Here is a 14,900-nt window from a genome sequence, read left to right as displayed (position 1 = left end):
ATATATCGATCCCAGTAAATACAATGTTCCGTGGCTTGTGTTTCTTATTATAAATTTCTTTGAGAAAGAGTTGCTCCCTACATAGAAGCTATTAATGCAAGGGTGTAATGTCATCTTTACGTGTAATATACAAGTGTCTTCGTGATTTTGTTGATCATTATGATATCACCCCCAGTTTTTTGTGAAGTTTGTGTTGCTCAGTCTTTAGTTTTCTGTTGTGTTTTGATAATTTTTCATTTTTTTTGCCATGGCATTGTCAGTTTATTTTCGACTTACCGGTTTAAATATCCCTTTGGAATCTTTCGACTCTCATTTATGCAAAATCTGCAACACAGACAACCACAGATATGTTTCATTATCCTAGTTTATGACAGTACCAAATGCGACTTATCAACGGATTTTTACATGACGAATTCCACGTCTAGAGCAGAACTTATTATACTTTCTTAGCACCTGGGTTAAATCTCGGGTTTTACTCAATCTTCAGTTTTCTGACTAGTGTTCTGTAAACTAATGTTTGTCTTCTTTCTTTTAGTCATGATGGTGTCTGTCTTTGACCAATGAATTTCTATTGCTCCCTTTGTTTTTTTTTTCTTTTTGTTTGCAGAACACCCTTAACACACCACATTTTGCTTTGCATTTAAAACTCATTAGCTTAAGGATTCAACCATTGATAGTATTATACTCCACACTTAAATTTCCTTTTCTCAAAATCCTCCCATAGCATTTGGCATTAGAACTGACAATCACAACAGCCTCAAGTAAAATAAAACATATGCAAAGTCATTGGGCAAGTTGACAATCATAATTTCTGAAAGAATTTTTTTCAAACAATAAAATCAAGGTTATCTACCGTGCAGGTGATACAATGATTTGTTTCAAATTATGACATAAAACCGTACTGTATACCTCTTCACACTGTTATTAAAGTTCATAGGTATCATCAAACAAGATTTTCTTCTTTTTCATTTCATTTGGCTTTGGAAGTGTATGGCAAATTAATAATATAAATCAAAATTATGAAAATATATTTATTTTTCCCTCAAATAACATAAACATTTTAACATTAGATGTTAACATTGTTATTTTGTTTTGAATATGTTATAAAAATCAGTAATCTAATCAATATGATCTTCAATTTCTTTTCCATTTGTTACATACATGAATCATTAATTTAAATCTTCTTATCATATCCATCTTATTCTATTGCTATTAACGTTACTGGCCTATTCCCGTGCAGATTTCAAATAAGTTATAAAAATTGATATAGGAATAGAACATTTATTAAATATACTTTCTAATTTCTATAGAAAGAAGGCACCTACGAAAATAATATTCTTTTTTTCAAAAGAATATCTGTACGAAACTTACAGTTACATGATTACTTTTGTGTTGAAATTATGATTCATTTACCAAAAAAGTGTGATATAAATGTTCAATATCACGTTATTCCTATCACCAGATACAGCTCATTGTTGAATCTGGAGTAGAAGCTATGATTTTGAACAATTATCATAATATTCCTACAGTAAAGATGTTGAAGAGTACATTTTTCAATTATTATGGAGAATAATAAAACATTTATAAAGTTATTGTACTAAGTTTAGTTAATAAATTATCAATTAAAAAATTATTTGCACTGAAAAAAGTGAATAAAGTATTTAAAAAATACCGAAATTGACTCCCTAAATGATGTATTCGTACGAGACTGCCTACAAGTTTTGATGACCCCACCCCCCAAAATTTTTTTTTACACATATTCAAGGATTTGTGCTTTTACATATAGTTACTTCAAAACTGAGGTATTAATTCTTAAAAAATAAAAAAAAAAAACATTTACTCAATTTGAATATATGGCTTTTATCTACAATTATGATAATGAGTAGTTTATAGATATATCTATAACTGAGAGTAAGGAAAATAAATATTAACAATACAGTTCTTATTCAAATTTACTGTCAGAATAGGATTCTTTTCTAATCATAATAGATATACGCATTTTTTTTAAAATTTGCAGTAAATTGCTTCATTTGTAATGACAAAAGCTACTGCAGAAAAAAAAAACAAAAATTCTAATTTCAATTAAATTTCACTCCAAAATTTCTGATTAGGAAGTGTATACAATTAGTTTCTATAGGCTCTTTGTACATGAAAGTGTAATATTATGAGAAGCTACTGTCAATGAAAGGTAAAGTAATTATATGAATCATCTACCTGCAAGGAGTTCAATGTATTTGAAAATGGAATAATTGTTAGTCATAAATGGATACTCTCCCTCACCTTCTCTGTAGGAATATAACATATGTAAGGTTTTGGTCAACATGAAATTAAGTCTTTGAATGAAAAGGATATTTTTTTAAATTTTAGTAAATAAAATCATAACAAAAGTAAACCCTTATGGAAAAATAAGGCTTCTTGCAAATATTTGCGGCAATGTTGCTGCAACTATTTGCGGCAATATTGCTGCAAATATTCATTTTTCGTATGCAAATTAGTTTTCTTGCAAACAGTTGCTGCAATATTGCCGCAACAATTTGCGGCAATATTGCAGCAAATGTTTGCGGGAAAATCAGTAGCTATGATTGTTGCAGCAATATTGCGGCAAATTCATTAGCTGCAATGTTGCAGCAATATTGCAGGAAAATTAATTTCTTGCAATATTGCAGCAATATTGCAGCAAATCTTTCAACAATTTCAGTTGAAAAAACAGGAATTAAAAACAGCATTTAAAAAAGTATGATTTAATAATAAAACAAAATTTTCTCTGTCCTCTATAGGTTGTTGTGTTACATATCTGTGTATCCTTTAGTTCTGTTTCTCTGTACTAACTGTCCTTAAAGTTGAATTTTCTGATTTCAAATACTGCAAAATAAAAGTTGAAGAATTTAGCATACATTAAAAGAATAACTAAACATTATAAAGATATAAAGATATAAGTTACTACTATATATTGTAAATTCTGGACTTGTAAAATGAAAATAACTCTTTATAAAGAGATGATTACAGACCAATTTTTCCAGCATTTGTTTGACTTAAAGGGTCAATATGTCTAAAAGTTATCAAGTCCTTCTAGAAATTGCATATTACTATACATTTAACCTTATGCCAGTACTAGGTTGTTATTGCTTTTTTGAATATTTGTTTTTCATTGAACTATAACATAATTGGTCTTGTCTATTCTTTAAAATTTTTGTGATTAGTTGTGTATATATAAAAGCTAAATATTGTTGCCATTTGTTGAAAGACCTCTTATTGGCAGTCAAATCACAGATCTCTAATTTAATACCAAACTGCTTTTATTAGAAGATTTCTTGTTTCAATTTAAGTAATGTACTTTCTAAAACATATAGTCTTAAATAGATTTAAAAAAATATCTCCTGTCTTACACAATTTTAATAATATTCATGTGCATAAATCTATTGTCTTATACTTTTGTCAACTCTATTAAGTTAAGAAAACTCTTTGAATATCACTATTTTGAACTGTAAGAGCAAGCACTTATTCAAAATGGTGGACATTCAACTCCATTGTACTTACCAAAAGATGTTATCCAAATTATGTGTAAACACCAATCTTCCTAAATCCAAGAGTCATGTCAACTGAAGGCTATCATATGCACTATCCAGTGTCAATAGAATTAATTGGAACTTTTGGATCTAAATCCATTGTAAAATTCGTATTACTTTGTTCATGATAGAAGACATCTTTGTTTGTTGTATGCATGTTCATGTCCAGTTCAAATTTTGAATATGTTGATCAAGGTTGCTTAGGGTATTGTGACAGTGTGATCCCTTTGAAATTTGCCCCTAATTATAAATATCAATTGCCTAAATCTTGAATATTTGTTATATATTATAATAAAAAAATAATTATATATATATATTTTTGTTTATCTTTGATGTTATAAGTTATAATGGAAATATATACAAAGAAGAAATGCTCTACCCTTAATTTGGCCTCAAACTCTGTGTACATTAATTTATGGTACTTCCTGTCTTTACCACTACACAGAGATAAATTGAAACCAGATGGCACATTACATTTCTATCACCAGCTCATATTACTAATTGAGATGAGAAAGGTAATTTGTGTATACATAGTTTTAAAATAATGATACTAGAAATTAAACAAAATGCAACCTGCAGGTGAGGCTAAATTCATTTGATGGAAAATATTAGAATTAAAAATATTGTTCATAGAAAAATGTCACAAAAAAGTGACAAAAAGGCATAATAATACATGTAGAACAAAAATTATTATGACTCAATTATTTAGATTAAACTTGTTGAAATAAATACCAAAGTATTCTTGAAATTCTTTCCTTACAAAATATCATATAAATGTGATGTACAGTTTAGGAATTCTAAAAATATAAGCATTGTTATTTGAAGATTTATTTAAAATAAATTATTCAAATATCCAGATATTTCTGAGTAAAATAAAGTATGACGACAACAAATTTAGATAGTTAGAAGTATCCATAACCAAATATTCAAAGAAACAATATGTTGTGTATTATTTTAACCTTAAATCTAAAAACAAATAATCATATGTAATATTTTAAAATGCTTGAAATATTGGTGCAAACTATCTGATTGTCTGACATTATTAAAGAAACTTTTCTTGCAAAGTTGTTGCAAAAAGTCATTCCTTAAATAATAAAAGAAAAGGTTCCTGCAACTTTCTAGCAAATAAATTCTTTCTTGCAACATTGCAGCAAACTTGCTGCAATTTTCTTGCAAACAAATTTTGTTGCAGTAACATTGCGAGAATGTTGCAGGTAGCTGCGACAACCTGCAACTTTCTTGCAAACACTTCTTGCAAACAAATTTGTTTGCTGCAATATTGCCGCTATATTGTTGCAATATTGCAGCAAACTTTTCACTTCTGTAAGGGAAGCCAAATCTATACTACAGCTTCAAAATTCTTTAGCATGCTGATTGCATTAACTCTGTAATAATGGATCTCAATCAACATTTGCACATATAAATAATAATTTTGTATTTATCAATTAAAATTTCAATACAATTTTAAATATAAAAAAATAAATTAAGATTGTCTTAAATCTCTACGCTAAATTTCTGCATCTGAAAGAATTTCGAAAATATAGTGTGGAACTCTATATTAAATTGTTTGGAAAATAAGAAATGTGTCATCTTTATATATTTCACACATACATGCTTGTAATAAATAAGAAAATAAATATTATAACAAACCCATGACTATGTCAGAAATTAAATATACTAAAACAAAAATAATTTAATAACAATACAAACATAAACCCCAAAATATTAAATAAATTCTATTATAAATAATTTTCATCCCACATATTTTCGATATAAAAAAGCTTGTATAAAAATAAACTCCAATATTTTTTTTCCAATTCCACTTTAAATGGAATAAATGGGGTATTTCTTCTTAACTTAAAATATTTCATAAATCTGCCAATTAAATGGTTCCCCATTGATATTTAATACATAAAAGATTGCATTCACACATTTTAACATATTTTATAAATATCAACACAATCAACAACATAACAAGACAAATATGAACATCAACACTTGATAATATAAATAAGTATCACTTTTTTCATGATCCTGAGTCAAATCCTTAGTCAATTTATCAACAACAGCAAATGATAATATTGACAGGAATGTTTTAAAGCATAATAATGTCATCATTTTTCAGTATTTAACTAAAAAACATGGTAAGTTATTACAATAAAGTCAAATCTGTATAATTTGTCAATCCATGAGCATATATCACTCATAACAATAAAACCTTATAATGTCTTGCTTCCAGACAATAAGGAGTTTAGATTCTTTAATAAATTGAAAGAGTATAATTCATGTAATACTCTAACTTTATTTTTTCTACCTTTGGAATGTCATAATATCATAGTCATTTTATGTTGGAAATAAATTGCTTAGTTTCTACATTGTCAATATATGGCAGCATTGACCTATTTCAATACTTTGTATCCAATTTCCTTTTTTGGTGGTGTATCATAGTATATTTCTCATGGGACCTTTCCCAAAAACATCTTACAATATTGAACGGTCAAGTGGTTTAACAAGGAATAACAGCTATAATTCATGATATATATAAGATTTTTTTGGTAAAAAGAGTTTTTATCTTAAAATTTTAGATGTTTTCAATAAGGAGGAAAATAAAATACTCTCATTCTAAAATTATTTGTTAAACATAAAAAAATTGTATTAAAAACATTTAACCTTTTTTAAATTTCTTCAAAACAACTTCTCATAATTATTTTTTGTACGACATGGTAACAACTTAATTTTTTTCATACGAACAGTGTGTCTCAGGTCTGATATTTCATTAAAATCTACCCTAAACTCTATTGAATAATTTAAGGACATAGTAAGATTCGCTAACAATTTCAGTACAAATATTAGATAATGCTGAATAATCATGTATGTTTAAAGTTTTTGACATAAATTGCACAAATTCTAACTAATTTTGCATCCATGTATTGAACACTTTTATTGGTAAAAACTGACCATCAAAAGAAACACAAAAAACAGTATTCATTTTCCTCTTTTCTTTTTATTTATAAATTTTAGAATGTTAGTTGCAAAAATAGAACAATCAAACGCATGTGAAAAATGGCTATGAAAGAAAATGATGTGTTATATCTGATAGGCATCTTTGATCCAGACTTAATAATTCCAAGATCCTTTTTAATAAAAAAAACTTAATGAGTTTTGTAAGAAAATTACATCAAACTTTTGCATTTTCGAAAATTTTAGTATAACCTTCATTGATAACCAATCATAAAACCATGCTTATCTTTATTCATATATCGGAACAGTGCATTTCCTTAAATTTTAATAATAAAAACAATTATTTCTCTTGATGGTCAGTGCATGATATGAAACTTTGATGTATTGAAAAGAAATATCTTCTTTTTTTAGTAATTATTCTACAGTAAATGTTCATTTTTCCATACATGTAAATACAAATTTAATTTATTAATATCATATAAAGTTCTACAAAATTTCATGTCTATGTAAGTCTTTCCTTGTCTTTGTTGATTCTTCTTCTATCTTTGGTACTATGAGGACAACTACAAAAGAATTGTGAGAATTCAAAGATGAGCAACAAAAAGTAAATTAGCTGACAAAAAAAAACAATAACAACTGGACTTATAAAAAATAACAATAATCATAGAAGGTTGCCTAATGATGTAGCAGGCCAAACATCCAAATCTATTTGCTAATTGTAAGTGATTCATGTAAGTAAGATATTTAAAAATTTCTGGTTTAAAAAAAATTGCTTAAATGGAAGTCAGGTAAATCTACAATAAAGTAAAATTAACATTAGTCACTTAGCAATTTTTCATATGCTGTTGATAGAAATAATTCAACTGACAAGTAACAGAAAATCCGTTGGCATAAGACTAATGCACATTACATATAAAAAAAACAGCAAGCATAATTTTTAATCAACATTTCTCTTCTACACTTTCACGATAATATTCATATACATCAAACAGATTATTACCGGGTTTGTACTAACATGAGCAACACTACGGTTGCCACCCTTCTGGAGCACCTGAGATCACCTCCCCCCTCCCCCCCCCATTTTGGTGGGGTTTGTGTTGCTCAGTCTTTAGTTTTCTATGTTGAGTTTTGTGTACTATTGTTTGTCTGTTGGTCGTTTTCTATTTTTTAGCCATGGCATTGTCAGTTTATTTTCGAATTATGAGTTTGAATGTCCCTCTGGTATCTTTTGCCTCTCTTTTATGAAACTGAACTGATATCAAACAGTATAGTTGTGTGTCACTTTCATAGACTTAAGAATATTAGAGTCCACAGAATGAACCTTTTTAATTCAACTTTGCTATTTTGCATACTTTCACAATCCTTTCAGCTTACAACTCATAGTTTTACCAACAATTCAAAAAACTTAAATGCATGTACTTACATTTGGGAAAATTGGTTCGTCAGAAACTAGGTTTGGCCTAGGAATGTTAAACTGAAAGACAAGAAAGAAAATCATTATTTTAACTTTCTTCAATAAAATATATAACATACTAGAACTTATATGAATTACCTAACAGGTTGTCAGGTAGTGAATGCTCTTACATGGTACAATAATGAAACATTGAAAGTCATCATGATCCAACATCTCCAGTTAACAAGGAAGCACATTTCGTTGACATTGAACAGATGACTAATTTTAGCATGCTGAGTAATTTTGGTAAGAAAAAATAAGAAGTATATTTCAAACTTTACCCTAACCTCAAATTCACTATTTCCTTATTATAATGTACCATTAATCTGGAAAAAAAACTTTTGAAATTGTCAAATTCCATTTAGATCAGGGATTTAATCATGGTTTCTTGCATTGTGTTTACTAGTATAATAAAATTATTTTGTAGAGGCATACAGAAATGATTGAACTACAGCTCAACATTTGTTTACTTTCTGTATTTTGAACTCAATTTAAAACATCCACACTAAAAATTTGTCAAATATTAACTTAACTTTTGATTAGTGCTTTCTGGCATTGTGTTTAGTAGTCAAATGATTTTGTCTAACTATAGTAAAAAATCCCTTTAAAATTAATTTGCACAACTCTAGAACTACAAATCTGAATGTGTCAAATTCAAATAAGACCTGTGTTAATGGTTCTTAATATGGTTACAATTAATTTTTAGAAACATACCCAAGATGTTAAAAGAAAATTTCATGTTTTTCTCTTTTCTGCATAGTTAAGGAGTGTTAGAAAATAAGAAGATATAAAAAGGCCAAACAAAAAACAAAAAATAATAATGAGACAGACAATATCTTAGCTGTTAGACAAAAAAAGATGAAACAGAAAAACATTAACCAAAAATCACCATAAAATACTGGCATTGGAACAAATGAACCCCCACTTAAAAAATGCTCTGAAGAAAAATGGCAGGTCTTGCTTCATTTATGGCACCATCTAACTTACAACAACTTGATTATATAGCTCAAATGGAATAATAAAACTTACTTCTGGTTCATGAGTGAGTGCATCATTGAACCAATCTGCATCCATACCTACAATATACATTACATAATTTTAAAATTGTTTTAATGCAAAATAGAGTAGAAAATCATAAAAAGGAAAAACTACCATTGTGTTGCCCAAGTTTCTTATTCAGGTTTGTTACTTCAAAACAAAAATCCAATGTTTCCTTATTAGAGTTTTTATGTTTAATAAATTTTCAATATACATAAAACTAAATTATAGCCATAACTGGATATAGAAAAAAAAAAAAAAAAAATCCCACATTTCATAGTAATGTAAAGTAATTTTGAAAAATTCTTTGAGCAATATATATTTATATAGGATACACTTGTTCCATTATTTTATTCATATAGTAAATTGTGTATCTATAGTAGAATTTTTTTTACAAAATAAAATAACAATAAAGTGACAATCCCAGTGGTGGATTTAGGTGGAGGGGTGTGTCCCCCTTGTGATCTGAAACAATATAATTTTTTGGGCATTAAACAGTCAAAAAAATATCGTTCCGCTCCACCATGACATAATAATGTTCCCATTTCCTCAAACCCTGAATCTACAAATGAATTTTAAAGCTTATTCTTTTTACCTGCCATATCTAAGCTAACGTTATCATCGTCATCGTCATTTGTATATTGTTCTAATTCTTCATTATCATAGGGATATGATATAGGGAACTCAAATAATCTATCTTCAGATAGTTCTTCATCTTCCCATTGACTAGATGCAGAGAATGGTGTAAATGCTTTGGTATAATGAGGTAAATACATTGTTGAGGGCATACCAAACACAGGTATTCCATCACTGAAATTAAACAAACATAGCAAATTATAATAAAAATAATCTTAATTCAATAACTTTGATAGGAAGTAACCATATGGAAGAAAAAAAATCCCAAAAGCATCTTCTTTTTGAGGGGGTTCATGCTGTTCAAATGTCTTTTGGTATATTTCGTCGAGTGTTTTTGACTTTTGTCTTTTTTTTTGCCCCAGGGGTTGTCTGTTTTATGATTTTTTATTGTCCCTTTGATATCTTCCTCCTTTTTTCAATGAATAAATCAAACTGATCCTGGAGAAAAGTCTTAAAAACTGAATACATCAGCAACATATGTTTTTAACAGTTAAGATGTATTTTATGCTGAGATGGACAGAAATCAGGTCTAGATAATAAAGATTATTTTCCCATTACAATCATCTTTTTTCTTATTCAGTAACTACATTTTACCTCGCCTGAGATGCCTCTTCCTTTCCTTTAGAACCCCGTCTGAGAGCCAGGATCAGACATGTAGCGGCCGCTAGACCAGCAGCGGCAGCAAGGATTGGTACCCCAATTTCAAGGACTTCTTTTTCTCTAGTATCTACAGGCTCAGCTGCATACTGACAATAATCTCCAGCATAGCCTTCTCCACAGCTAAAAAAAATAAAATTCTGCACATAAAAGTAAACTGACAATGATAATTTGAACATCATACACACCATTTATGGAGGACACCCATCTTTAAAATATTGATTATTTTATTAGTTGGTAAGAGATTTACTTTTGGTTGCAAACATTCAAAATCATTTTCATAGAAATACAATAAAGCTTTAAACATTTTCTTTTTATTTAAACATTTTATCTTTTATTGTATCATAATTATCTAGTATTGTTATAACTATTCCTGTTTTTTTTAAAATAATTTTTAATGTTTTTCCATGTAGAGCTCTAGATGAAAAAGGAAGGGTTAAAAATCCATTAAAAAAACTAGTTAAAACACCACCACATGAAGCATTTTAAGCAAATAACCAAAATGAAAATCAGACTATTCTTCATCATTATAATGATAATAACTTCACAAGTACTTACACACATTTTGGCTCATTATTTTCATCAACTTCACAGGGTTGACCATTTCTACATGTATCACTGGCTCTGTATATGGCACACCCATCTGTTGTACTGTTTATTCCAAGTGGAACTATAATCAAATAGTGAGATAATTAGCATACAGAGTCAAATCATTGTAGTTATTTAAGAGGGAAGGTAAGAGGGGTGTCATCCCGATTTCTGTAAAAATGAATGCTGAATCCAAAATTCTCGAAAAATCAAGCATTCTTTCCCAAATCCATAAAAATTAATCATTAATTACAGAATCCTGATTAACTCAAATCAACAACAGCATCTAAAATATACAATTCAACAATAAATATTCGTGACATCATTAATTACTTCCTGAGGAACAGACAGAATTCGTAAATCATAATACTGCCACTAACTGGAGGGTAAAAATTAGTTCAAAGTCATATGATGTATGCCAGAAATATACATACACTTGTGCTCCACACAACCAACCCACATACCAAATTTTGTTGACATATCATGGATTGTTATTAACCTGACATCTTAACCTGACCACTAGATCTCACTGACCAAACTGAGGTCAAGGTCAGGTGAAAAGGTCTCATCATAATCAACCTCCATAAATATCTTGCTCACCTAACACAAAGCAGGTACAAGATATTAAGGTATTTGTAAATTGCTGATATCACCAATAAAGTTATATTTTAAAACTCTAGCTCTGACACCATTGTTCATATTCAGCTGAGACAATAATAACTTACAGAATGTACTGTTTTCTCACCTTTGACCTGAGTTCCATCTGGTTTCTGAATGAAAATGTATGGTGAATCCTGTAAGACTGGGACAGAAGTATTATCAACCACTAATGGTCTATTTTGTAAAACAACAGAACTCATTGCTCCAGCTATCAGCTGTTCATCTTTAGGTTTAACTGGGGAATTCAAGGTCACATTAAAGTTCACTGTTGTTTTATTTGTTGTTGGATCAAATCTGTGAAAAATATTGGAAACAAAATTGTCAAACAAAATATCTATATTATATAATACAGTCGACTCTCGTTATCTCGAAGTCAGCCGGACCAGAGAAATATTTCGAGATACACGTAGTTTGACTCAAACGAAAACCGGAAGTTTGACAGAACAAGGGACACAACTCTTGCTTCGCTTGGTAAAGCTAAAATAAATCCGGGTGAATATGGGAAGGGGATCGATATTCTGGTATCGGATCGATGTATTTGTATGTCATGGTCTTTCATTATTATAATAACATTATTTTTACTTATTCAATTGTTTCAGTTACAATTTTTTCCTATGGCTTTTACCCGAGAGAGTAATTTCCAATCGATAGTTTCGTTATTCAGGTCGTTTATAGTTGACAAAACTGTTTATTCTCGGATACAAGAGATTTTAGAAAATTTAGATTTCTCTTCATTTTGTTTTATCTCACTCTTTCTTTTCAAAAGAAAATACAACAAGATTAAAGACGCCGATTGAGTAGTTTTTAGGTGATCATCAACGGAAGTCATAATCCTTACTTTATACACACCCAAGCTCATTAGTGTAAATCACAATTAATTGTTTTGTTAACATTTTAAATAATATGTGTAATGTTACATGAATATATAGTATTTTATATAGAAAAAAATAAACATATTTTGTAGTAGACTATTTAAAACAGCTATTTGTAATAGCAATTTATTTATTAAGATATTGATAGAATTTTTTTTTTTTGTTAATTCTACTGAATATTCTCCCTGGATATTCGGTGGCACTATTAACAGGGATACTTGATGGAATGCTGTACATCAAGTGTTATTGTTAACAGCAAGTTGTGCAATAAAGTATCAATTTGAGTGTTAAAAAAAAAAAAAAAAAAAAAAACATTTTAAATACTTTTTCATGAACATTAACAATGTATCACTAATTATTTATAAAAATTCTATAAAAGATAATCTTAGGTAAACACTCGTGGAAATAGCATGTCATAAATCAATACAGTGGTCAGTGACTGGAAATTTAATTACACGTGTATTGTCAGATTAACTCTTCAATCTATTTAAATGCCGGAGGTCATGTTTTGACATATGTGTATTAGTTCGAGATAAATAATGAATTTTGAATGCTTTTGTTAACCTTGGGATCATAAATTTAGTTCGACTCAACCGAAATTTCGACTCATCCAATTTCGACTCATCAGGAGTCGAATTACATACATTTATATGGAACAAAGTTCGGGACCACGTGAAAACTTCGACTCATCCGAAATTTCGAGACAACGAGAGTTAACTGTAATATCAAAAATATAATTTAATAAAACATTGAAAATATATGCCTAAAAATTGTTCTGACAAACAAAACCCCAAACATTGGATACCTTAAAAATATATCAATTCCAAAAGTACTTTAAGTTAATGTAATTCAAGGCTTATACATAAAGGAATTCTAAATATGGTGGAAGAAAAGATAAATATAGGGCAAAAGGAACAATTTATTTCCATTTATGAAATAAATAAAACAAACAAACATCTTTTACTTTGGTCTTTATGAATAGTTGTCTGATTGGAAATCAAACCCACATCTCCTTATTTTGAATGTAAAAAGATCCTTTTTGAGGTAAAAACTGGGGAACTAGCATGTTGAGTAAGAACTTCAGCGAAAAAAATACCAAATTTTCCTATATAAATGTTTTCCTAGCTTACAAACATGTTTAAACCTGCCACATCTTTATGTACCTGTCCCAAGTCAGAAGACTTAAATTCAGTGGTTGTCGTTGGTTCGACCGTCATATTTGTTTTTTTGTAAATTGTACTGTATAAACAAGGTTGTTAATTTTCTTGTTTGAATTGTTTCACATGCTATTCTGTTAAAACAGACAAACACAGGAATATCAACATCATTTGAATTCTGGTTGATAGTTGTCTCATTGGCAATCACACCACACCTCCTTATTTTTAAACAGTATATCTTTAATACTTAGAGAACTTTTCCCTGGGAATGCTTTGAAATTTATGATAAAAGAGAAGTAATAATTTGCCAGAAGAGTATATTCATAGTAAAAACATTGTGTAATTTTTTCTTTGTTAAAGAATGAAAAATAAGTATACATTATTAATGGTAATAATCTGTTGTCACAGAGATATGTCTCGCCTATCGGCATAGAATTCAGAAAAAAACAATCTGATGGACAGCAATATTGCTTATTAATTCAGTCACTGGACCATGATCTAGTGGACAGTGCCTCGAAATAGTCATCAAACTGATATGAACTGATAGTAATGCAACTTCATACAAAATATCATTAATCTATCACAAGTAGTTCCTATCAAACTAACTTAAGCAGAAAACTTAATAATTGTTGACGCCGGAGACGTCACCGTCGCCGGAAATGCAATCCCTATGTCTCGCAGTCGAGACAAAAATGAAAACAACTTACATGACAGCTTCAGGTGGTATGTCCACTGAACTAAAGTCTAACCCGGTTACATTTCCAAATATTTTTGCCAACTGAAATAGAAACAGATCAATTATAAATTGAAATGCAAGTTACCTATGCATATTAAAAGAAAAAGTAACAGGTGCAGATGTACACGAAACAACTTATCATTGGTACAGTATAATTACTACTACTCTTGTGACCTTTAGCACTGTATCAAATTTCTATACTACATCTATACCTAGACCTATCCTTTTCACTATAAAATACACCTCTTGGAATCATTTTGAAATTTGTCCTGGTACAACATTTGCCCTATCACAACTAAAGTAAATGGACCTCACTTTGACTATTCTTTCACTATCCAGAGTAGTTTTGTTTCACCTCAATAACTCAAAATTTAATATACTGTGGATTCATCTACTTTCATTGGTACCAATTTTTTTATGACTTTGGAAAAAATTGTATTTTGGTGATACATATTTTTGTTGACAAATTCTGATGGTTTGTACTTTGTTCGATACTTGTTGTTTTATTGAAATTTACTGTTATAAAATGTTGGAAATCATTTTAAATTAAAAAATGTATCTCTCTTATTCATAGCT

The 14,900-nt window shown here is 29.1% G+C and overlaps 1 protein-coding gene and 1 long non-coding RNA gene across 2 annotated transcripts in view; both read right to left on the bottom strand.

Moving 5' to 3' along the window:
* Window positions 1-2,725: 2,725 nt before the first annotated feature.
* On the bottom strand, window positions 2,726-4,483 carry LOC127724066 (uncharacterized). Its single transcript, XR_007992316.1, has 2 exons — window positions 3,538-4,483; window positions 2,726-2,862 (listed from the first exon to the last, which is right to left on the bottom strand). It is a non-coding gene; the product is annotated as an uncharacterized LOC127724066 (long non-coding RNA).
* A 414-nt stretch (window positions 4,484-4,897) lies between these two features.
* Window positions 4,898-14,900, bottom strand: part of LOC127724875 (serine-rich adhesin for platelets-like) — a gene marked incomplete at its 5' end in the record, with an annotated part of 88,573 nt that continues 78,570 nt past the window's right edge. Inside the window, 8 exons of the mRNA XM_052231880.1 lie at window positions 4,898-7,090; window positions 7,951-8,001; window positions 9,010-9,056; window positions 9,614-9,828; window positions 10,249-10,434; window positions 10,870-10,981; window positions 11,645-11,853; window positions 14,296-14,366. Coding sequence (XP_052087840.1) covers window positions 7,079-7,090; window positions 7,951-8,001; window positions 9,010-9,056; window positions 9,614-9,828; window positions 10,249-10,434; window positions 10,870-10,981; window positions 11,645-11,853; window positions 14,296-14,366 — 903 coding nt within the window. The remainder of the gene's footprint in view (window positions 7,091-7,950; window positions 8,002-9,009; window positions 9,057-9,613; window positions 9,829-10,248; window positions 10,435-10,869; window positions 10,982-11,644; window positions 11,854-14,295; window positions 14,367-14,900) is intronic.

This window comes from Mytilus californianus, unplaced genomic scaffold, assembly GCF_021869535.1.
Source record: "Mytilus californianus isolate M0D057914Y unplaced genomic scaffold, xbMytCali1.0.p SCAF_14, whole genome shotgun sequence".
In the NCBI taxonomy this organism is placed as follows: Eukaryota; Metazoa; Mollusca; class Bivalvia; order Mytilida; family Mytilidae; genus Mytilus; species Mytilus californianus.
Note: the sequence above shows the minus strand (reverse complement) of the source record. Positions and strands in the feature narration are given on the sequence as shown.